The following is a 24985-nucleotide window of genomic DNA, read 5'->3' on the forward strand; positions in this document are numbered from 1 at the left end:
AAAAATCCAGACTCTTCTGACTATCTGAGGCCTTTTCCTTTATCTCCCCTCTCTCGAAGGGACTCCTTCAGCCATGCTTCTTGAGGAGGGTAAAGAGTACGGATTAAGATGCAGACTCTGGGGCCAGACTGCTGTGTTTAGATCCTAAGCAGCCTCACTTACCTGCTGTGACCCTCGGCAAGTACTTATCTCTCTGAGCCTTAGTTTTCTCATCTGTCCTATGAGGCCAAAACGGTACCTATGTCAAAGGTTGCTGTGACACTTAAAAGAGTTCCTATACGTGCAATGCCCACAGTGGTCCTTGGCGTGCAGTAAACTCTCTGTAAATGGGAATTATACTTTTCCTTTCTTGCTTCTGTACAAAGGCAACTCTTTCTCTCCTTCCTTTTGCTACTCCCTCCTCGTCTTGACAACTGCCTAGCCCTTTCTCACAGCAGAAAGGATTTTCTTGGAAAGCAGTGGGATCTCTATCACCGCTGGTATTTAAACAAAGCAGGGGAGACGAGCTCCCCAGAATGTTGAGAGCAGATTCAGGCATGGAGGATTGACCTCGAAAGTTCTGTCCAACTCAGATTCTTGAATTCTCTGCTATTTCTATGGGTTTAGATGCTGTGACTATTTGTGGAGCTTTAGAAGTCTAGGTGGGCTTCCATATGAAATTTCCTGGCTTGGGATATCCCTGGAATAGTATTTCCCAGGACAGATAGAAGTTTTCATTGAAAACACTTGCAATGAAGCCTAGAGTCCTCCAGACCTCAAGTGGATTATTTGTGACAGAAATCTGTGCAGGGTGCTCAGGGACAAAGGAGGAGGCCAGGATGGGGGATGGGGTGGATAGAAGGGAGAGTTGGGGGAGGTTCTTATGTTCTTTATGGCCAATACTCTTTCCCCTAATATAATATATGCTTCTTGAAGGAAGGGGCTTTATAAATATCCATCGCTATGTTCCCAGCACAAGAAAGGGACCTGCTCAATGCCCACTGAGTTCCAGGCCTGGCTGAGAAGCAGTAAGATATGAGGCACTAAGCATCTATTTCATTGCTCCTCTCTTGTTTCCTCATCTGCCCAGTGGGCAGTTATTCCAGCGTCGAATGATAGTAAACACAGTGAGATGTCAGCTACTATGAAGTCAGTATCCCTGGCGTCATCAGCCCATGGGTTCCAGCAGTCACAAGAAGGAGAATGTAGGCTAGTGATGGGTAGTAAGGAGGGCATGTATTGCATGGTGCACTGGGTGTTATACGCAACTAATGAATCATCGAACTTTACATCAAAAACCAGGGATGTACTGTATGGTGACTAACATAATATAATAAAAAATATTATTAAAAAAAACAAGAAGGAGAATGTGAATCTGGCTCTGTCTGGGACCCCAGAAGTGGTGAGACCCGGTGCTGAAGGGACAGCTCCCAGAATAGGGAGGGCCGAGGGTGCAAGGCCCGGCACTCAGGCTCCCTTTGGCGGTCCCCACCCAGTCCCAGACGCTGCTTGTCTGGACTCGCCTGCAGAGAGGGTCGGCAGCTGGTGATTCGATCAGTCCAGAAAGAGCAGCTGGGATCACCAGATCCCCGGAGACTCTTAGGGCCCTCTGCCTGATAATAATCATGGAGAAATGAGGGATGGTGTCTAGGGGAGGCACAGGGAGCCTGGCCTTGAAGAAGGATTGAGGGGAGCCCCAGAAGAATGACCCCCAGGCTCCCATGCCTTCCACCTGGCCCAAGTCAGAGGAAGCCTGGGACTCTCAAGTGCAAGCTCCTGGCACATTATGGATAGGCTGTACCAGGGGTCACGGGAGGGACCTCTAGAATGGGGAATATTTGTCTGTCTGGGTGACTGGCAGGTGTGTGTGTGTACGTATGTGTTCATCTGTCCCTCTGTGTCTTTCTCTGGAGCGTTCCTATTTAAGCTTCAGACTTTCCTTATTTCCAGTGTGGATTTCTATGTGGGTGTCCTGACTGGGTGTGGAGTCACCTTGTGAGTTTGCCTTTGGTGTGTGTGACAGTCTCTTTGTTGTGTGGGTGTTGTAGGAGTGAACATCGTGTATGTGTGTGAGTCATTTGTTGGCATGCATGAGGGTATTTCTCTTGTCTGCCTGAGGGACTGTGGTCGTGGCATGGCCCTCTTGTCTTGCTGTATCATCTTTCCTAGCACTTAGCACTGTCTGGTACGTTATGCCTGTGTTTGTTTCCTCGCTCCCTAGAATGTCAGCTCCTAGAGGGCAGGACTTGATGTATTTTGTGCACAGAGCCATCCCCAGCACCCACAATGTGCTGGGCACCAGCGGGCACTCAATACAACACTGTGGAGTGGATGAATGCAGTGTCCAATGCATGAGAGTTTCTCTGGTTGTGCAGTTAATTTCGGTGTGATGCTGGATTGGTGGGGTTGGGTGACTATAAGAATATCTGGTGTGGGTGTGTGTAATTGGCTCGTAATATGTACAAGCTTGTATGTGTGTGCAAAAGTGTCTAAGATGTGACTGAATGAGCCTGTGTGTGACTGGGAAGCCTGACTGTAATTGACTCCCATGTGCGTGTGTGTGTATGCGTGCCAGCATGTTTGTGCATTTCTCACGTGTTTTATGGCGTAATTGTCTGGTGTGCTGGTACGAACCTGTGTGTGCCTGGGGAGTGTGTGCGTGTGCTCATGCGAGTGTGTGTGTGTGCATACTCGAGGCTCCCACCCCTCGCTCTCCTCGCGCCCTGCTCTAGGCCTGGGGGCGGGGAATGGGGGTGTGGCGAGGGCACTGCGGTTCGGCTGCCCGCCCTCGGCGCTGCGGCTCCGGCACGTCACCGTCCCTCCCCGCCGTCCCCGCCCCCCGGTCCTTTGTAGCCGGCCGCTGCGCTCGCCTACAGCTGCCCGGACGCCCCGCCCCGGCCCCGCCCCGGCCCCGCCCCGCCGCGCGCCCCGCCCCGCCCCTCCCCGGGCCGCAGTCGCGCCTGGGCCGCCGCGGGCCCGCAGCGAGCGCTGAGCGCGGCGCACGGCTGTGGCCAGGGCGGCGGGCGGGCGGGAGCGCGGGTGGGAGGCCGGCCTTGGACCGGCATGGCGGACCGGCGGCGCGCGTGGAACACGGAGGACGACTTGCCCGTGTACCTGGCGCGGCCGGGCAGCGCGGCGCAGACGCCGCGCCAGAAGTACGGCGGCATGTTTGCCGCGGTGGAGGGCGCCTACGAGAACAAGACCATCGACTTCGACGCGTACAGCGTGGGCCGCCGCGGCTCAGCGCGCACGCCTCGCAGTGCTGGCCGGCCCGACGCCGTCGGCCTGCCGGGGCCCGGCGGTAGCGAGGACACTGCCAGCGACGTGAGTGAGCTCTCGGGCTCCGCGGTCAGCTCGCCCGGCGAGCGCGATGAGCGACCACCCGCGCTGCGCATCCGTTGCCCCGCGCCCCGTGACCTGCCACTCGGCCGGGACAATGGCCAGGTACCCTCGGGGCGCGCGCGGACCGGACGGGGGGCGGGGCCCTCGGGGCAGCTGGGCGTGGAGCCGCCTGAGCGGAGTGTCGGGGCCGCTGCCACCGGGCTCTAGAGGGCCACGGAAGGCCCCTCCCCCACTCCGTCACACTGGAGGGTCGGAGAGGTGGTACGATTTGGTCGGGGTTTGCCAGCCCAGCCCGTGAGACTCCAAAGGGTCCTTCGAGATCCAGCCCCCCGCTCCACTTCTGCAGGAAGGGAGAGCAAGGCTCTGAGAAGGAAAGTAAGTTGGCTACAGCCGCCCCATGGACGCTTAAAACGCGAGGGGACCTCTGGGGTGAAGTTAATCCAAGGATCCCCATTCCCTGCCTTATGAAAAGAAGGGGAGCTCCTTTCCGCATTCGTCCATTCATTTATTCCCTCACTCATTAGTGATTATGGAGCACCTACGGTGTTCCAGGCTCTGGAAAATGTTCAGTGAAATGCCTGTGGTCACACAGGTTAATGCTGAAAGGAACCTTTCCTGTATGCTCCTTCTATGCTTTCTGGGGGAAAGATTTGGTTAAAGATTTAGATGGGTCGGGCAGATAGAACTAGAAACTGCTATCCTCAAGCACCGACATCTTCAGGGGATGCTCCTGAGTCCCACAGCACGACGCCAGTGTGCTCTCCTCACAGAGCAAGTTGGAGGCAGAGCGAAGATTTGAACCCTGGTCTCTAGCTTCCTAGACTTGGAGGTTTTTACCCTCCTAAAGTGAAGGAGCATTAGGGAGAGGGAATGCCAGGCTGTGGTCCCTATGGCTCTCCTCCCGTAAGCTAGAGGTCGCCAGGGAATTGGAGGAAGATGGATGGGTAGACAGCACAGCTTTAGGATGTATGTGTGAGGGTCGGGGCCAGATGCCAGGACAAGGGAAGCTGGAACACCGGAGGGCCAGCGAGCTGTCAGCTTAGCCCAGATCTCGAAGTCTGAGCACTGCTCAGGTCCCAGACCTCTGGTAGGCGCTGGGGTCCCAGCTCAGCACGCTGGCCCCACCCCAGGCCAGGGTGGGCAACGATTCATTGTGAAAATTGAGTCAGTTAGTGCTGGTAGGCAGTGAGCATTCAATAAATGTTCGTTGTTGAATTTTACTACCATTTTTTATTAACCCTTCTTCCCTTAAATACTGTGAGAGGCATAAAGTGAGCGGGAGGAAGCAGAGCTCGATCCAGACAGAAATCTGAGAGGGCTTCCTGGAGGAGTGGGGGCTGGGCCAGCCTGCGGCTGCTACGACGCAGTACCGAGTCTCCTGCTGCTCCCATTCTCTGCTCTCCGCCTTCTGTCCCTTTGCTCGGGAACTCTCCATGGTCCTGAATTCGGCGCCCTGAAAAGGGGAAGTCTGCAATGATGGGGTGGGGGCAAGGGACGGAGATATCGAGAGAGTCATATCCTTTTCTCTACCCCTTCGTATTCTCCCCTGACCACCTCCTTCCCTGGTGGCCGACCTTGCTTGGGATGCAGACTTCTGAGCCCGAGCGGGAGGCTTCAGGGCTGCGGATCCAGAAGTCAGGGTCGGTACCGGGAAACCCTGGTTTCCAGCCAACGCACTTCGTCCTCTTGAACCTCAGCTTCTCCACCTGTGAAATGGGGATGGCATTTTTCGCCCAGCCACCCACAAAGCGTGGTGGAGTATTAGGGAGGCGAGAGCGCTTTGTGCACGTCCGGAAGCTGTCTGGAAGTGCGTCCCTGACGGAGCTACGGTCAGTGTCACCAGCGCCAGCATTGCCCCCAGGCTCTGCCTGGGCCAGCTCCGCAGCCGCGCCTAGGCATTTGGGGATGGTGGTCACTTCACCTCTTCCACTCCTCTGTCTCCCCCTCTGGCCCTCTCTTCCGTTTCTCCACGGCTTCTCGGGGACTGGACAAAAGGCGGCGCCTCTAGCGCGCCTAGGGCTCCAGAAGTCCTCAAGGTTTGGGACTGCTGAGCCGAGGGGCTCACGGTCTCCCAAGGGGAAGCGTTTTACTTTCTGCGGACCAAGCGGCCACGGGGCTCGGGTTCCGGGGCGGGCTTCGCGGCTCCAGTGCTTTGCAGAGGGTACGGGGGCCGGAGGTCCTCCCCCCGCCCAGAAAGCTCTCTCCTGGGGAGGGAGGAGGAGTTTCTGCGGCGCAGGCGCAGCGTTTGCTGAGGCCCTAGGCCGGGCGACTGCGGCGCTTTGTACCCGGGAAGTCTGCTTGGGAGCAGCGATCTGTTTGGCCAATCGCGAACCGGTGCCCCTCCCCCCGATACACACGTGGTCTTGTCCGCAGCTCTGGAGCTTCCCTGTCCAGCCTGACCCCTGGGGACGTCCTGGTGCGTGGAACCTAGGGCTTAAGGACGCTGAGGAAGGAAATGTAGGCGTCATGGGAAGGGAGACCTGCGAATTCTGGTCATCAACAAGGATTTAAGACCCAGCTCAGAGCCCAGAGGCCAGACTGAATGAGTGTAGGAGAATGAGCTCTAGATAAGCTGTGCGGCTTCCAGTAACTGTTCTGCCGTAGCTAATATACTTTGCACCTGAGATATCATTTTATTTCTGTAAGCCCCAACTTTCCACCTGTAAAATGGGAAAACAATGGCCTAGTGTTCCTGGAATACTAAGTTGCTTCTCTTTTGTGAATCTACAACTCCACATCTCTGGCCAAGGCATCTCTGGCCTCCTGTCCTGGTGTGGGTGACTGGCCTCTAGGTGGCTGTGGAGGGAAGGACTTCAGGCCTCAGCCTGCGTAGGGGGGTGCTTTACCACCCCTAGCACACCCTCCCTCTGGGTGGCAACTTGAAAGTAAAGAAGATGGGTCTTTTAAAAGATACTGCGGGTTTATTTTGCAGGCAGAAAGTCAATGGCAGAGAAGTTTAACATTTTGTTCTGTCTGGAGATTTGGGGCACCTGGCTAGGGTTTTGGGGGCTTGCTAGGACTCCCCCTTTCCCCCTTCCTTCTATTCTCCTTTCCTGTCAAGAAGTTTACCAAGCTATGTCCTGGCTTCCTGCCCACCTCCTCCCCAGAGCAACATCTGGGTCGGGGGTGCTCGGACTATGGTACTATACACTGGGAGGCAGGACATCTATTCTCCTCTTGTTCCCCCAGCCCCTCCTGGGGTCTGTGGGGACCTTAGTACCAGTGGTATGGCCCTCCAATCACTGGTAGGCAAGACTGTGGGGGTGACCTGGTGGCCTCCGGCCTGGCTGCTGTGTGATGAGAAGCTGCTGCAGGGGGCAGAGCAGGTCAGCCATTAATTAGGTTCAGGCCTTGTCTCTCTCATCCCTGCTGCACTCCCTTGGCCTGGCAGTGAGGCTCCTGCTGAGCCCTCAGGGAGGCTGATTCAATGATGGGAGAGGGAAGGGTAGCAGAAAAGGCTTTATGGAGAGGCCACTGACGATGAGTCTGGAAGATGGGTAACCTTTTGTCTGGGATTAGATATTAGGGAAGAGGGTACAGCTTGAATTAAAGGCTTGGAGTCCCTGGAGATGGAAAAGCGCTTGATCTATTCAGGGAGTGCGCACAGCGGTTGGACAGACGTACGAAGGCTGCAGCAAGAGAGGCAGGAGAGGGCGGGGGCAGTCTTTGGGCCCGGTCCCGAGGGCCCCCGAACGCTCCAGCAGCTCCGGCGGGTCCTCCGCGCCCGCCCCACACTCCCTCCCCGGCGCAGCTGTTCCGGGGAGGCCGGCAGATGCGGGGCCGCACACCTGTGGCGCTGCCGCGGGCTTTGCCGGCTCAGCCCAAGGCCGTCTCTGGCATTTAAAAGCACCCTGAAAAACAGACCTTCCCAATCGCGAGAGCGAGGCCGGGGCGCCGCCGAGGGCGTGTGCGAGGGGCGGGGGTCGGCGGGGCTGGGCGGTTCGGGGGGCGGGGGGCGGAGTGGGGGGATCGGAAGGGAAGAGCTTCCTGGTTCGAGCCGAGAGGGGCGAATCGGGCTCGGCTCCGCGCCGCCGGGAGGAGCTGTCTGTCTGTAGCCCCCTCCTCCCGCCCTCGCCTCTCCCTCCTCCTCCCGCCCTCCTCACCGAGCCGGGCGGTGCTGGCAGCCGGAGCGGCGGCGGCGGGCGGGCCGAGCAGCCGGGGCAGCGGGTGCGTGGGCAGCCGCGGGCGCCGAGCCTCCGTCCCTCTCTACTGCCCTCCCGGGTCTTTGTCACCGCGCCCGCGGGGAGCGGGTCCGGTTGAGAGCCGGGCGGAGCGAAAGACAGCCCCACAGGTCCGCCGGCCGGGCCGAGGGCGCCAGCAGGGCCATGTCTTACCAGGGCAAGAAGAGCATTCCGCACATCACGGTAAGCCGGGCCTCACCCCCACCGCCTCCCCGCAGCTCTTTGTGGGGTGGGGGTGGTCGCCGCCAGGGTCGGGATCCGCGGGGGGATGGCAGGGGCGGCCCCCGAGGCTTCCTGCGTGGCGGCGGGTGGGGCGGGGCTGATCTCAGCATTGCAGCCCCCTCCCCCCAGCCTCTGGGGACAATGGTGGTGGTGGGGGGAGCCCCGCATGGCTAGGCGGGGCTGGAGCCTCGGGTCCCTCTCCCCGCGGGCTTGCCGCCCCCCAACCCCCCACCCCACGGGAAGTGCCGGAGGCTGGCGTGGACCGGGAGGATGCAGAGCTGAACAAAAGAGGGAGGGGCGCGGGGGCCCGAACCCCTCCCTCCAGCCCTGGAGCCGGGATGGGGCGGGGAGTGGCGAGCGTCCTGCGCCTGGCCTCCGCACCGTCCAGCTCTTGGCCCTCGCCGCGGAGTTCCTTCCCTGCCCGAGGAAGGAAAAATCCCGTCCTCCGCCTCCCACTCCCCGCCCATACTGATGGAGTGGAAGCCTGGACCTAGAGACAGCGCCATGATGGAGCGCCCCTCCCATTCCTCACCGCAGCTAAAAATAAATCTAATGGGGCCGCACTGGCAGCTGTGGTCCCAGAAGGGTTAACGCTGAGGGGTAGGAGGGTGGTGGGGGCTGAGCCGTCCGCCGTCCCTGGGTGTGGCCGGAAACAAAGGATCCGTGCTTTGTCTCGGGTGGGGAGCTGAGGGCTGAGGGAGCGGCTTTGGGGAGACCTGGCCTCCACCCCATTCCCTCCCTGGCACCGGAGTCGAGCCAAACCAGTCCTGAAGGATGTGGCTCACAGGCGCTAGGGAAGCCTGTGGACCTTTGGTGGCGGTGCTGGAATAGCCAGGTGCTGGGAGGTGGCATTCTGGGTGTGATAGAGGCCTCCAGCATGATACCTGAGGTTGGAGGACAGGAAACCCAGCATACTCATTTATCCAGGATCCTGGCTCCTGGAGCCCAAGGGCACCAACAGGAGCGCAGCCTTGGGTAGGGGAAGGGAGCTGACATTTCCCATTAGCCTGCCCAGTCTTGGGCAGATACTGTTTTGAGTCTTCTCAATAAATCCTTTGAAGGAGACATTGTCTACCCAAGCCTCCCAGAGGTTGGAGCACAAGTGAGAGGCAGGTTGGGACAGAGCCCCCCTAGGCCCCCACCCCTGTGCCTCCTCTCCGACTGTGGGCTGAGTCTTCCCTTGGAAAAGCCCTCCTGGGCCCAGCTTCAGGTCTTGCCAGCAGACCTTTGGTGAGTTCCTGTCTAGAGGTGTGACCCCTGAGGGTAGAGACCATCTCTCACCCACCCATAATCCCTGCCTTCTGAGATTCGAAGGTGTGAGTGGCCAGTCCTATAACACTCTGGTTGCCTAAGAATCAATGGAAGAGGCGTGGCTGCCCCAGGCAAGCAGTGTGGCAGGAAAGGGGGGTTTGTTTGAGCAGGTCCCTGCCTTGCGACTCTCTAACCCTGAACCTCAGGGGAACCAGGGTGAGTGATGGGAGTGGAGGTGATGCAGTGACTGCTGAGTCTGGAGCCTTGGGTCCCATTGTGGCTGTGGCCCATGGCAGGTCTGTCCCCCTCTTAGGAACCTGGTTTCCAAGAACGTGGTTTTGCCCGATGGTCTTTGAGGCAGGTGTGTAAGAAAAGTACCCCAGACTGGAACAGCTGCCCTGCCCCCCTGCTGTGGCCCTCAGGAGTGGGGATGGCTGCCCAGGCTTTTGTACCAGACGGATCTGGGAGCTCAGCCTCCCTCTGCCACCTCTCAGCCTCTGAGCTCTGACATTCCACATGGGCCCACACTGGCCACTTCCCAGGACCAGTGTGCATCCAAGAGGACTCTGGCAAAGCACTTAGTGTGTGTTAGGTGCATAATAAGGGCAGGAGAACTGCTGGCTGATTCTGCTGCTTTCGTCTTTGTGCGAAGCCAGTAGTCAACCTGTGTGTCGAAGAGAACCAAATGGAGTGGTTCTAGCAGCTTCGATAGCATGGGCGAGTGGGGAGGAGATGCCGAAAAGTATACTTAGTTCCTGGGAAGGAGGCTCTTGATGACCATTTATTTGAGCTTCATTCGGTCCACATAAGCCCACTTCACCCAGAGAGACTTGTGGTTTAAAGAAACAGCAAACCAGGGAGGATGGACTTGGATGGAGCTCCTTTGTAGGACCCTCAGCTTCCTGAGGATCTTTTGCTGATAATGTACACGTTGTGACAGGAACCGGAAGGCCATTAAATGAGTGGCAGGGCACCGTGGCTTTCCAGATGCGGCACCCGTAGTTTGCACAATAGTACATTTGGGAAGTTAGTAATATGGACTGCGCGGGCCGGGCACTGTGCTGGGTGCTGGGGAAGGTAGGCATGAGATGGGTTTGCCCGTGCCTTCCCAGAGTTCGGCAAAGACAGACATTTCTGCCTGAAATTGCATCCAAGTGTGGGGGGTGTCCTAAGGGGACACACAGGAGGCTGGTGGAAACCATAGAAGGGGCACCCATCCTAGTGCTGGGAGGAGGGGGTTTCTGCATGAGTGGAAGGAGGCCCAGAGGCAACTGAGTGTGGGAGAAAATGAAGGCGGGTCAGCGCCGTGCGAACCTCGGCTTCCAGGTGCGGCTGCTCTGAGCAGGGATAGCGAATCCTGGATGTTCTTGGTAGCCCTGGCGTGTGTGGCCTGTGGAGGCACTTGGGTGTTGAAAAGGACCAAGATACAACTCTCAGCTCATCCCCAAGATCCCACCTGCTGGATGTTGGGTCACTCTGTGCCCCACTGAGCCTCAGCGTTGTCGTCTGAACAATCAGGACAAGGTTCCAGATTAGCCAGAGCATCCAGAGATGGGGGAGAGGGTACTTGAGCAGAGGAGGAGAAGGGACATCCCAGGCGGGGCATGGCTGAGTTAGGAAAATGTTGAATGTGATGGGGCAGCTTTCCTTCTGTTTCCCACCGCAGCCTTTTCCTGAGATCATAGAGTACCCAACAGAGAGGAGGGAAAAAGCAGAAACACTTAGCTTCAGCCCCTAAGGATTGTTTAAAATATTTACAAAGCTCTTTCATGTGTGGCTTTTTAAAAAATTTATGGCACAGCCAGGGATTAACTTAGCTAAAGCTGTGTCTGGAGCCCACTGCAGTGGGTAAGTGTGAGAACATCCTGGGCGTGGCTCTGAGCAAACAAAGGCACATGGCTTCCTGGCCCCGCAGAAGCCCTCAGCTCCCAGCAGAGCCACCAAAGGGGGAGGTCGGCTCAGTCTCGGGGGGGGGGGGGGGGGGAGACCAGAGTGTCCACCACAATGGTGAAGAATTATTATTATTTAAAGTAGGACTTCATGAAGACTGGTCATTTGTGGGTTTGCAGGCTGTTACAGCATTCAGCATGACCTCCGTGATCTCTCACTGGGTTTTCAGAGCAGTCCAACGAGGAAGGCAGGCTAGCCATATCCTTGTATCCCAAAGAGTAAGCGAAGGTTCACAGAGACTTGGTGGGCACGTAAAAATTCTTGCAGTAGCCTGTGGAGGAAGGAAGAACCAAATGCAAGCAGAGGGGCTAGAAGGGCTGGTCTGCTTGCTATGAAAATCACTATCCGCTTGAAATCGGTGTGTGTCTGTGCGGGCGTGCGTTCCATCAAACAATGAAGATGAGCAGGGAGGAAAGAGATCAGCAAGGGAAACTCACATCAGACTCAATTAGTTATTCTAATGTGCAAATATGCAAAACACGTGAGACCTGTTACACTTCTTCCTGGGGATACCATTCAGTTTATCTACACATACTCAGTTTATTTACCCCCCCTTTTTTTTTACACAAAGAATTTGAGATGCCCGCAGGGATCTGTCATGCATATAGTGAAATCTTGGAATACCAGGGCTGAGGATCGAGGAAGAGCTGGGAACAGACCTGCCAGTGTTTCAGGCCACTGGAGGTGTGCAGCTGACATCAGATACCGATTCGGAGCTTCTGTCGTCCAGGACAGAGAAGCAAACACCCTCAGTTTCTTCAAGTGGGCCATATTCTTAGGGGAAAAATTATTTTGTTTAAATTAAATTCTTAAAAAGCATTTCAGAGAGGGTAACAATGATATCGTTAAGACTTCTGTAACCCAGCTATGCCAACTTAGCCCTGCATGTCTGTTTCTCGTGATGAACTTGGCCACGACTGAATCCATGGGACGCACGTGATGTGACATATGTGAATGTGCCTGGCACATTTCAGTGGCTGACAGATGATCGTTCCCTTCTCCAGACTCAGGCTCTCTCTTTGAGGAAACGAAAACTCAGAATGGCAGGTGAGCAGGCAAGCGTTCACCGCGTATCTGTTCTGTTCTTGGAACTGTGCAGGGTGTGACGGGCAGCTAAAAATACCTATTTCATGATCCATGACCTTAACAAGCTTACCAAGGTGACAAGTACACACACGAGCAATTAAGGATGACAGAGCACAGGTGTTAGAGGGACTTGGGGAGGGGAGGACTCAGTGTTGGTGGAAGCTGTAGGGGGTGGCTTCCTGGGACTTGGGGTGCAGGATGAGCTAGATGTTGAAGGATTTAATTGGGGGAGACAAGGGAAGAGCATACAAGGCAGGTGGAACAGCCTGTACAAGACTTGGGCTGGGGAATGAACGTGGTCAGAAGAGAGTGAGACATTGGATGCAGATGGATCGGGGGGTGGGGAACGGGAGATAAGTGTGAAGGGGTGCGGGTATGGGGGGAGTCTATGACATTTTGGAGGTCAGGTAGAATGTACCCAACGTGATGGAAATAGCACATAGGTCCCAAGTCTGGCTCAAATGCAGGTGGGATATTTGATCCCAGGCAAATCACTTCCTTTCCCTGGGCTTCAGAATCCTTTCCCTCCCTCCCTCCCTCCCTCCCTCCCTCCCTCCCTCCCTCCCTCCCTTCTTTCTTTCCTTCCTTCCTTCCTTCCTTCCTTCCTTCCTTCCTTCCTTCCTTCCTTCTCTTTCTCTCTTTCTTTCTTTCTTTCTTTCAAGATTTTATATATTTATTTGAGAAAAGAGAGAGCAGGGGGAAGAGCAGAGGGAGAGCGACAGGCAAACTGGGCTGAGCACGGAGCCTGATGCAGGGCTTGATCTCATGACCTTGAGATCATGACCTGAGCCGAAACTGAGAGTTGGATGCTTAACCGACTGAGCCACCCAGGCGCCCGGGGATTCCTTTTCTTTATAGAGTTGGAGTAGATGACCCAGTTCCAAGTTTAGGACACTCTGACTTTATTCTGTGGGTAACAGGAAGCCACTGGAAGTTCGTGGCCTGCGAAGCTGGTATGATAAGGGCAGCATGGAGGAGTGTGGCTTCTGAAACCAGACAGTTTGGGTTTGGAGGCTAATTGTTCCACTGATTCGCTGTGTAATTGGGGCAAGTGTCTTATTCTATCTAAGCACCAGTTTTCTCATTTGTGAAATGGGGATAATAATACTCCGTAGGGTTTTTGCCTGAGAATTAAATGACCTACTATGTGTCAGCCGCCTAGGCTGGTGCCTGCATGAGCTGTATCCTTTATAGGTTAGTTGTTGTTACTCTTATTGTGCGAAGGTGTCTTAGCTTTGTTCCGTAGCAAACCACTGCCATGTCTGGCTTCCAACAACATACATTTAATTCTTGTTGATGCTGTATGAGGGCCTTGGATTGGCTGTAGCTTTGCCCCTGGATGCTGGTGAACAATGGGTCTGTTCCTTATATGGCCTCACTTTGGGGCTCAGGCCGAAGGAGCTGAGGAGAGAGGCACCAGAGACTGGTAGCAACCTGACACGCCTTTAAGAACTTGCGCTCAATTACGGCTCACAGTCACATGGTCAAAGCAAGTCACGTGATCAGACCTCAATCAACGGAGAGAAGCCCCATGATAAGCTTTCTTAAGGAGATACGAGGATTAGGTGTGAAAGTTATGGCAAAAAAAAAAAAAAAAAAAAGAGAGAGAGAGAGAAAAAGAAAGGGCACATAAATCATGGTAATAAACACTTGTTGGAGCTACTGATGAGGTGGTCAGGAAGTGTAAGGGGTGAGTTTGGAAGAAAAGGCCTGTGCTGGTTCTTAGGTTGAATGAAGTTGGGAATGAGCACCAAGCTGAGGTGTCTGGCGGGTGATTGGAAATCCAGATTGGGGCTGGGGCAGGGGGGGGGGCGGTGAGAGCCAAGGACCAGATATGGAGATTAGGAACCCATTACAAAAGGCACCAGTAGAAGATAGGAAATGTGAGCTATTCTAGCCACCAGTGGGCCGCAGCCCATGAGCTGTGAGCAGAGTGATGTATTAAAAAAATCCTCTGCAGATGTGCTGCTAAATTTTGATCAGCACGTAAAATTTATATTTTCGCAACCGAGTCTACAAATCGTTCTAGTAACACGTATCAGGTGGAATCCTGGGCAGTCACGACAAGCAGGGAGGTGTTGAATGAGTCTAATTTTTTTGTGAATCAAAGGAAGCTCCTGCCCTAGAAAGCAAGCCTCTAGAGGACTTTGCCCTCGTGCGGATAAAAGGACCCAGAGTCAGGGCCCTGGACAGTGCCGTGGTGCTGAAGCGGAACCACGTGAGCTCTTCAGGCCCCTGCGACAGGCTGTCGCACAGTAGTAGGGATGTGCTGTGCATGCTGACTGACGTGGTTTTGTGTAGGTCTTTAGTTACGGTAAGAATGCTGCAGTTTTTTATACCGTTTGAACATGTGTTCTGAACACAGGTTGAGATTCGTTGCCCCGGAGAGATGCAGTGATGAAATCCTAACTTTGCTCTGAGAAAAGACCACTGTGAATTGGTGTTGGTGGCTTGGGGGAAGGAGAGGGATCTAGGGTGTTTCCTAGAGACGCTGGTCTGGAAAACAAGAGCAAGCAGGGAAAAGGAGGGAAGCGATGGCTGTGGACATTCGAGGTTGCTGCTGCCCACTCCTTCCTTGGGCTTGTACTGCAGGCAGCTGGAACATTCTCCCTGACCAGCCTTACCCCTGTCCAGCCCTCCACCCCCATATAAGCTGTGTCCGTTCTCCATGGAGGATCCTTCCCCCGGGGGCTGGGAGCTGTGAGCGCTCCCACGTCAGTAACTTTAGTTTGTCCACTTGCTTGAACGCTGGAGGGCTGGGACAGCGTCCCATTCTCTTTGGCATCTCTCAGGAGTGCTCTGGCAGGCAGGTGACTCACAGAGAAGCTTCACACTGCGCGGGCGGATGAATGAAACCAGGCTGCAAAGGGTGTTGCTTTGCTGAGTGAGGTTTCAGCCGCTTCTGCATTCGACTTTCCTTAACAAATATCCTGTCTGTGGATTTAGTATTTGGGTGGTTACCATCCAGAAGAAGATGAGGGTGGCATGAAGGGTTTTTGGTGCTCTAAAAAGGGCCTCCCAAGTGGTACTTTGGCAGGAGGGAGAGGACAGAGCTGGTCTATTAATGGGCTTCGTTGCATTTCCCACTGAAAAGCAAGATTGTACAATAAGGGCCTTCAGTTTAAGCTGGAGCGTCATAGCACGCATGTCCCCTAGGCCTTGACTGAATAATGACCTCGGGTCAGTTCCGTGGCTCAGTGGGTCTGATGCAAAATTGCGCAGAGCAAACAGGTAGCTGTTTTAGAGTATGTACCTGTCCCCAAAGTATGCTGCCCTGTATTTTGTCCCATACTCATAGACCCTTAGGGCTGAAGTCCTAATAATATCTCAGCAAACATTTGATTTATACAACCTTAAAGTCAAAAGGAATCTTTTAAGTTATGCAAAATTTTCAATGTTAAGAAGGTAGGAAGTGGTGTCTGTTGCTTCTCCCCGATGCCCCCATCTCTCCTCTAGTGTAGGAATTCCAAATACCCTCTCCTTGCATACCTCTGGTGACAGGGAGATCAGCACTTTACTCAGCAGCCTGCTTTACTCTTGGGTAGCTCCGTTGTTGGAAAGCTCACGTGTGTGTGGACTGAGAGTCTGCCTCTTGCTCTGCTTTTGCCCCCAGAGTTTTCACAGTTCTCCCTTTCTTCCATACTGGCATTCCTGGGGGCTCCGGAGGGCATTTCTCCTTACCCAGGACCCTCTCTTTTGCAAAATGGCCCTGGTGATCTATTCCTCATGGAGTACACTTTCCAGGAGCAATGTTAGAATTTTTCATTCCTTTTTTCTCCTTTCATTTTCTTCTTTTCTCGTTCTTTATTTCTGGGCATGCAGAGCAAAATAGACTCAAAATAAAATTTTAATCATTGGGCAGTTTTCAAACTGGCTTAAAAACTTTCTAGGGTCACAGACACCTTTGAGAAGCTGATAAAAACAATGGAAACTTTTTCCTGCTTCCTCAGTGCTTGGACACGGGACATTTGGCATAAAATATTGGACCACATAGACCAGTATTCAGCGTCTGAAGTGTACAAAGTGCTCTTATACATTATCTTTAGTAATCCTGTGGGTTGGTACTTTGATTAGTTCCATTTACAGATGAGGAGACTGAAGTACGCAGAGGTTAAGTATCTTGTCCCAGGTCACGCAGCTGATGGGCATACGCTGTAGTCTCTGGCGTGAAGGATCCCCCAGTCTTGTGGGAGAAATAGACAGACGAAGACGAGCTGGAAGATGAGCGTCATGGAGCAGTGCTAACCATGAGGTACATGCCTCTAGCTGTGGGAACTGCGCAGGCTGACCATGTGCTCCTGGGGTCAGGACGCTGTGGCGCACAGGGTGAGTTGGAAATCCTTGGGTAGAGCAAGTTTGGCAGGAAGGTCATAGAAAGACATGGGGGCGTGAAGCTGCAGGTTAGGAGCCAGTGTGCAGTAAGGAGTGGAATGTGGGAACACACGGCTGGCGGAGGGGAGGGGTCAGGCCAGAAATTACCCAGGTGGGAGTACTTTGCCCTATGCATGAGGACAAGCTGGTGAAGGGTTTAAAGGGGAGGTGTGACATGGTTGCATTTGTGTTTCAGAAAGGTCACTGGCCGTCATGTGGAGGGGACAAGACAGGCAGCAGGGAGACAGGTGGCGAAGGTGAACTGGGACAGGTGCAGTAGGAGGTGGGAATCAGCAGGTGCATGTGAGGATTTTCTGGACCAGATGCAATAAGATCTAGGAAAGACTTGGGTCTGAAGTGAGAGTGTAGAGAGAGGTCAAAGATGGAACTGAGCATCTCAATGAGATCTAACTCCCCATGTTGCAAAGGTTAAAAAAAAAGACAAAAAACACCCCACGAGAACCAGGCACAGATCTAAGTGCCTGTCCATGTGTTAATTCATTTGTCTTTCGAAAAAGAGCTCTCTGCATTACAGGTGGGAAACTGACACAGGCAGAGGAGAACTTGCCTGGGGCACAGGCTGAGTAAGGGTGGGGCCAGATCAGAGCTCCGGCAGTGTGCTTGGCACCCACAGACTTAACCAGCAGGCCACTCTGCCTCTTTGTCAAATGAGATAGTGGGTGTGGAAGCATCCGGCTCACAGGAAGCATTGCCAATGTTTATTAGGCGAATAGGTCTCTGCATTTAATATCTCCCCACTGGGGAGCTCTTAGCAGCTTTCAGAGCCCTTTAATCTGCCTTACTCCCTTTCGGCCTTAACGGCAGCAGTCCTATCAGGAGGGCAGGTCAGTGCATGGCATTGGGATTGTGCTTGGTAAATACTTGAATGGGTCTATGTGGTCGGTTCTTGCTTGTTCGCATTTTGCAGAGGAGGGAACTGAGGCTCAGACATGTTAGCCAGGTACAGTGAGGAGAACACAGGATAACCACTCCAGGGGCAATGTCATTCTGTAGGGACCAGGTGGAACTAGGTTCAAATCTGGCAGCACCCATTCCTGGCTGTGTAACCTTGAGAAATTACTTCACTTCTCTGAGCTTCCTTGCTTGTAGCAATCATACCCACTTTTTTTAAATTTTTTATTTCATTTATTTCCCTTTTTTTTTTTTTTTTTGAGAGAGAGAGTGCCAGTAAGGGGCAGGGGGGGTGAAGAGGGAGAGGGAGAGAATCTTAAACAGGCTCCAGGCCCAGTGTGGAGCCTGTCATGGGGCTTGATCTCATGACCCTGGGATCATGACCTGAGCCGAAATCAAGTCAGACACTCAACCGACTGAGCCGCTCAGGCACCTCAATTATACCCACTTCTTCAGGTAACTTAATTAAAAATGAAAACCCATGTAATGCAGAACCGACACTTAGAATGTGCTCAGAAATGTGATTTCCTTGAAGGTAGAGGATTTCTGTCCAGGTTGCTTTGTATGAGGTGAAAAGCAGAGACAAGGCAACACAGGGGTCTCGACATAGACCCAGATGTAGCTAGCGCCATCCTTCCTCCTACAGGCAGCCTGAGGGCCCTGCCCACTCCTGGGGTCATCATGCAGGTGGGTTAGTTTAAAACCAGATGATCCGTCCATGAGGGAGTATTTCCTGACTGTCTGCCGGTGTCATGGGACCTGAGAGCTCGCTGTTAAAACTGCAGTTGTCATGGAAATGGGCCCGAGCTTCCAGAGAAGGCCTGCAGTCCATGGGGACCACTGCTATTTCTGCTTCATGAAGGAGGAAAATGCCGCTGTGCTCTCTACCCGTGCAAGTGCAGAATGAATGTGTGTTAATTAGGTTTGGTGTCAGGTCTGTTGCCACTTCCAGGGCTGCCTTCCTGGAAAGTGTGGCAAAGCGCTGCTGGCTGGCTGGCTTCCCCCTGCGGCAAATCAAAGGCAAACGGGCTGGTTTTCTGGGAGTACCTAGGTGTGCAGGTGCGCCGTATGGTAGCACTTGCTGCAGCAGGAAGGTCGGATGGGAGATCTGCAAGGGGAGCCTGCAAGGACAGGGGCTCTGGTTGGTAAAGGTAGGAACGGAGTCATGGAGTTATGAAGTATTTGAGCCAGAAAGTTCCTCAGATGGCTCTCAGCATAGAATCTTGATGGCGTATTAGTTCACTTCGACACAATCATGCCCCATCACAAACAACCTTGTAATTCTGACTTCCAGCCCCAAATATTTATTGCTTATCAGTCTGTGGGTGGCAGAAGTGTAGCAGAGCTCAGCTAGATTTGTCTTCAGGCTTCTGTTTGTGTCATGTATTCTCCTCGTATCCCCTCCTTCTGGGACTCAGAATGAAGGAGGCTCCTTCTTTGGGTCATGTGGTTTTCATGGGGGAAGGTGGACTGTCAAGATCAAGCTGAATCCCACCTGCTTCTTAAAGCTTGTGCTCAGACTGGTGCACTCACATCCACTCTCATTCTGTTGGTCAAAGCAAGTCACATGACAGTACCCTCGGCTGGTGGGGCAGGAGGGCACTGCACCTACATCGGAGCATGGCAAGGGTGGGGGAGCAGAAAGAATCGCAAAAAAAAAAAAAAAATTGCACAACCCACCACAGAGGGTCCGTATCAAGATTATTTGGAGGTGTGTGTTAATTACATAAATTCTTGGCCCGCAAGCTATATCTGGTAAGTGAAAATCTTGACAAAAGCACCTGGATTGGAATTTTTAGCAGACAATCCCAATGGATTTTGGGGATCATCTAGGCTTGGGTGCTGTGTTATAAGTTGTAGATGCATGAATAAGGTATGCCTACCTGTCCTTTTGAACGTTTGGGTTGTAAACATAAACCTCAACATTAGTGACTTATGGAGTCTGAAGGACTGGTCACTTTTAAAACTCACCTTGACATTTCTTCTGTCTTAAGAGAATGCAGTTCAATGCATGGTCAAGCACCTGTCTATCAAAACGGGGCTTCCCAGATCTTTTTGAGACTCACTTCCGTGCCAGCCCTTTGAAGGAAGGGATTCTTCATTTTTTCCAAGGAGTGACTGGTTATTTCATTACTCTGATTTAGAGTCTTAGTGAAGCATTGTGTATTAGTGAAGCATTGTAGGAGAGGGGACATAGGACCACATGCCCTCCCCCCAACTTCCTGGGTAGGAGAATTAAAGTATTGGAAGGGTGATACTAAGCCTTAGTGCGAATGTAACCAAGAAGAGCAGTGAAGAACTACAAGGAGGAATGAGGGAGAGGCATCTTAAGCTTCCCAGGGATGAGGGAGAGGCATCTTCAGCTTCCCAGGGATGAGGGAGAAGCATCTTCAGCTTCCCGGGGTTTGGAGAAACCTTGCTGTCCCAATGCTTAATGACGTTTCAGGACCATGGACAGCACACCGCTTCCACTTCCCCTTCCTTATTTACTGCGTGGAACCTGGAACTTCGAGAACACTGTGTCTATGCATATACCATCTATTTTGTTGGCAGGCTCCACTTCTCTCCCTTTTTTAGTGTCTTTGAACTTCTCATATTTCAGAACCCAGCTCAGATGTCCCCTCCTTGATGACATAGTCACTGTCGTTCCCTCTCTCTGTAGTAACAGCTTTGGTTTTCTGCTATTTCCCAGATACCCAAGGTTGCTAAACTGGTGATTTGGAGTAAGTGTTGATTTGATTAGCACAGCACCTCTCTTTTCTTCCAAGCCTGCCTAGACCTTAATGGGTTTTCCAACCCTCTGACTTTGCGGTGGAGAGGACAGATTTTATTCCCACCAAGCAGGAGGGAGAACAGAATGCAGGGAGACTTAATGCTTCCCTCAGGGATAGACAATGATGCAGAAACTTCACTGTGACCCAAACCTCCCCTCCTAGCTAGGCTGACTGTTGGTTACTTTGCTACTGTGTGGGTAAGGATGTCTGAAGCTTTAAGGGCTAATTTTTGTGTGTAGCACTCAACATAGTACTTAGTGTTTGTGAAGAGAATGAAGGCGTCCTGCCAACACCAGCTCTCTCCCAGTTGGGGCTGGATGAGAGATGATGGTGGGTTTGCAGACAAACTCTTCCCTTCCCTGAGCTTCTCCTCTGACTCACAGGACCTTTGGCAGAGACGTGATTACTGCCCAGAACCAGGGTTTAGGTGGGCCCCTCCTGAGGGACTCCTTCAGCATCATCTGTGTTGTGCAGGCTTTGCATTAAGCCAGCTTCTCTTCCCGGCAATAGGCTTAGGCTTTCAGGGAATTTTAAAGGCAGAAAAAGAGATTTCTGATGTGTCTGTCTGCTCTTTTCTCCTGTTCTCTGTTTCTTGCCCCACCCCCTCTTCCTCCATCCCTTTCTTCCCTCTTGTCCATTTCCCTCCCTCTCCATCTCCCATTCCTATCCCCTCCTTCTCATTCCCTTCCTCCCTCATTTCAAACCTTCTCTTCTTTCTCCCTTTCTCCTTGCCTCCTGTCTGTCACCCTTTCTCCTGCAGCCCACTAAACATTTGCTAAACACTGCTGGCTTGTCCTTGGGGATCCAGAGATGAATCACCCCAGGCACTCTGGCCACAAAGGGATGTCTGGCCCTGCAGGAGATGGGCACGTGAACAGTGACCTTGATGTGGACTCAGTGTTGTGGCAGAGGAGTGTGCAAGGCGTAGTGGGACATGGGGGCACCCCACAGTCTCTGCTGGGGGGAGTCAGTTACTACCAGAAAGATCTACTCTCCCCTCCTGAATTACTACCATATAGAGAGTTTGGTATTTTGCTTTTCACCTAACATTTTATTATGTAGCACTTTTGTCTGTCCTTAAAAATTCCTGGGAAATGTTTTAGTAGATGAATGATACCTCATTAGTGGTGTGGTTATACGATTGTAATTAATTCTGGATCACACCTTTGTGCATAATTCTTTGGCCCTGTTTGGGGATATTTTCCTGAGGAGAGATTCCCAGGAGCATGGCATGCCATGCTGAATTTTTAGATCAAAGGTCACAGTTTTAAGGCCCTTGACATATTTTGCAAAATTGTCTAGTGCTTGATCTTATTGAGAAACCCCAGCTTTGAGGAAAAGATAAAGATTATCGCTTTCCCTTCTTATACATCTGCCCAGTATTTATGTCATGTCTTGTCTCAGAAGCTTTTATATGTTTGAGTTCTTATTTGACGAAAGCCCTTTCATTATCGTGGTGACCAGCTGGGACTCCCTTCTACACATGGTGTTAAGGTCCCCATGAGCTGGCCCCTCACACCTCTCCAGATCCCCCCTCCAACGTCATACTTCAGCCAGATAAAATCACATACAGATCCCTCAGCACACCAGGCTCCCTCTCCCTCTGTGCCTGTCTCCATGTCATACCTCTTTCTGCAGTCTCTTTTCTCCTTTGCCATGTGGCTAATTCCTACTCATTCTTCCAGCTCAGATAAGCATTTTCCCCCCTGGAAGAGCTGGAAGGTGCCGGGGGGAGGGGGGCTCTGGGCTCCTCCCCATCTCTTCTCTTCTCTCTGCCCCAGCCCTTCCCTGTCTCCCCCACTGGCCTGAAAACTCCTTAAAGGCAGGCACTATTTCTTTTAGCTGTACACACTGCTTCCTTAGATAGTTATTGAGTGTAGTTCCCGCTATAGAATATGGCAAAGAATAAACAATGCATAACTCTACTGAGTATTTCCATGGGCCAGGCCTGTGCTAAGCGCTTTGTGTATACACCCCTTGGACTTCTCCCAACCGCCTTATGAGGCAGGGACAGTTATCCCCACTTGCAGATGGAGAAACTAAATCTAGAAGAGGTTAAGTCACATGGATAATAAGCGAGCAGAGATTGGAACTTGTATCTGACTCCGGACATTCTGTTCCTCCATAACACCGATCCAAGGACGTGAGCCCTGCTGAGCATAATTCCCTTTAGGTCACTGCTGTCACCGTGGAATGAATGGCAGTCTCTGGCATACCCTGCTGTTAGACTTTTGTTGGATTTTTGATTAGGTATTTCATTTTCTTCCAAGTATTTAAACACTGTTTGTTATAGAGAGCTTGTCATTGTTCATATATGCTATTTGTGAGGGGCAGGGTATCATTAATTTTCTTTTAGGTGTGTGACTTTTACTTTTTTAAATTCTTAAAAATTATGTACCATCAAATTCACTCTTCTTGGTGTGAGATCTTACACTCAGATTTCCTGCATGAAGAAAGGGAGCCCTAGAATGCTGGGTCCTTGGGCCACAGACCTCTGGTTCTTTCTAAATTGCATCTAATTATGGGTGTCATGGATTCTAGAGTGTGAAAATGTTTTAAGATGTGACAGAAGGGTGTTTGATGGAGCCAATGCTAGGCAGGAAGTTAGGGTGCCTTGGGTCTCCCCTAGAGCCCTGTTATGTGAACGTAGAAATCCACCCCATCTCAAAGCCCCATTTCTAACGAGACCTAACGAGCCTAACTCTCATAAAGCACAATTCCTAAGTGGAGAAATTATCTTTGTCAAATTTTCCATGCCACAAAAGGATCTATGTTTGGAAAAGATGTAAATTCAGTTCTCCTCTTACATATTCACATGGCACATCGACAAAGTAAAGGACCTGCGAATTCCTGTTGCACAGATCATCTTTGTTTCTGCTTAACTCAGAATTTTCTAAACTCACCACACCTGGGAATCCCCTTTGGGACTAGCATCTGCTTAAACCCCTCTGCGCTAGAGTTCCAAAGAACCTGATTCTGAAAATGCCAATTACAAGGCAAAGGCTAATGTTAAGGAAGAAAAAGAAGCAGTCACAGCAGCTCTTGCCTCATTATGGACTTGCTAGTGTAGAAAGACTCTTGCCCCTGAGAACACGGGCAGGGACCCTTGCAGTAGCTACACACCGTCCGCTGGTAGCTGGGGAGGGGGTGGGTTTGAACACAAGCTGCCCCGCCTGATTCTAGGAAGAGCAGGGTGGGGCCGATCTTCCCGTGCACAGTGCTTTAAATACCACCTTTCAGGCTGAGCCTGTAAAGCCCTCTATTAAATGTGACAGGGCAGACGGCTGCCTGCGGGGGGCCGTGTTCTGGAAGCCATGCACCAGCTGCTGCTGCTGACTCATACTTCCCTGCGTTCTGGTGCCCGGGAAAACCTGCACAGTAGCTTGTCTCTGCTTCTGGAATGTAAAGCCTGCACCTCCTTTCTCTCGGTCCTGGAGTAGCTTCCCTGGGAATGTGCCAGTTGTGGTTGGCTTCTGTCGTAGGGCTAAGAGGCAGGTTGTAGGGCCTGGGAGTGGTTGAGCTTGAAGCCAGAGACCCTCTGCTGGGGAGCAGGATGTGCTGGCTCACTTGTCTTCCTTGTCTCATGGCTCTGATACCTTTGCTCTCCATCTTAACCTATTCATCCTTCAAGAATCAGTTCAGGGATCCATCCGTCTGTCCATCCATCCACCCATCCATGCATGCATCCATCTGTCTATCCGTCCATCCATCCATCTGTCCGTCTGTCTGTCCATCTGTCCAGCCAGACAGCCAACCAGCGAGGCTGTGTCCGAGTGTCAGAGATGCAGAGGGAAAACAGATACAGCCTTTACCCCCATGAAGCTAACGGTTTGTGAGGACAGCTGCAGGACACCATTGCAGTTGGCACCATTATCCACACGAACGTGTGTGCAGGAGTCCCCCATGAGTTGTGTCTGACACAGCCAGTGGGGGGCACCACAGCTCTGATGTCAGTGGGCAAGTGGCATTTTAGACAAACCTGTGACTATGTAGTGTGGGGGATGTACTGTAGTCGGTACTATGAAACAAGAGGGCAAAGGTGTGGGGTTTGCAGGCAGGGCACAGGTGTCCGGCGTTCCCGACAGGGCAGCCGGTGGGGCGGGGGTGGGGGTCTCAGGTAAGTGATGCTGGACACACACCGGAAGCAAGTGAGAGTGAACGTTGCCTGGGTAGTGGGATTCCAGATTACGTTGGGTCTCACTGACCTTGGCTTTCACTCTGAAGGAGATATGGGGCTGACGCACGATGGCAGCAGGGGGTCCTGAGCGGCAGGCTGCGTGCCCTGTTTCTGCTCAGCGAGCCTTCCCTGGTTCTTCAGCTTGGGTTAACCCTTCTTCTCCGGGCTTGTGCAGGACCCTCTGCCTTCCTGTCATGGCTGATGCCATGGGACCATTGGGACCGCTCTGAGCTGTATTCTGTACAGTTCCTCAGAGGGTCCTGGTGGGATCGAGCCCCAGTGAACGCCAGTGTTAGCCGGATCAGTGAGCACTTTGTATGGGATTTGCATGCCTGCCTGCCTCTCCCTACTTCCCCACTCCGGTGTGTGCAGTCACCTCGCATAGACACTGTCTGCCTTCAATCCTTGTCTCAGGCTCTGCTTTCAGGGAAACCCATGGAAGACACTCCTTTGGAAGTGTCTATCCTAGAATTACTATTGTCTGTTTACTGTCTCTCTCCCTACCCCATGGCTGGGGCTGAAGGACAGAGGCTGTGCTTTTTTATCCATCACTGCATCTCCAGCCAGGAGATAGTACACGTATAAATTAGCACAGGGCAAAACAATTCTCAGCCTCTGAGAAATGCAAATTAACAAATATTAATGATAACCAAGGGTGCTTGGTGATTTTATGCATGGCAAATTGGGGCAATACTTTTGGGAAGCTATCTGGTCATATTTATCAAGGACCATAAACGAGG

At 52.6% G+C, this 24985-nt stretch overlaps 1 protein-coding gene across 1 annotated transcript in view; it reads left to right on the top strand.

Annotated features, from left to right (window-relative positions):
• The first annotated feature begins 3042 nt into the window (after nucleotides 1-3042).
• Nucleotides 3043-24985, top strand: part of CRMP1 (collapsin response mediator protein 1) — a 71093-nt gene continuing 49150 nt past the window's right edge. The window contains exon 1 of the mRNA XM_026514375.4: nucleotides 3043-3423. Within this exon, the coding sequence (XP_026370160.1) occupies nucleotides 3043-3423 (381 nt within the window). The remainder of the gene's footprint in view (nucleotides 3424-24985) is intronic.

This window comes from Ursus arctos, unplaced genomic scaffold (assembly GCF_023065955.2).
Source record: "Ursus arctos isolate Adak ecotype North America unplaced genomic scaffold, UrsArc2.0 scaffold_9, whole genome shotgun sequence".
Taxonomy (NCBI): domain Eukaryota; kingdom Metazoa; phylum Chordata; class Mammalia; order Carnivora; family Ursidae; genus Ursus; species Ursus arctos.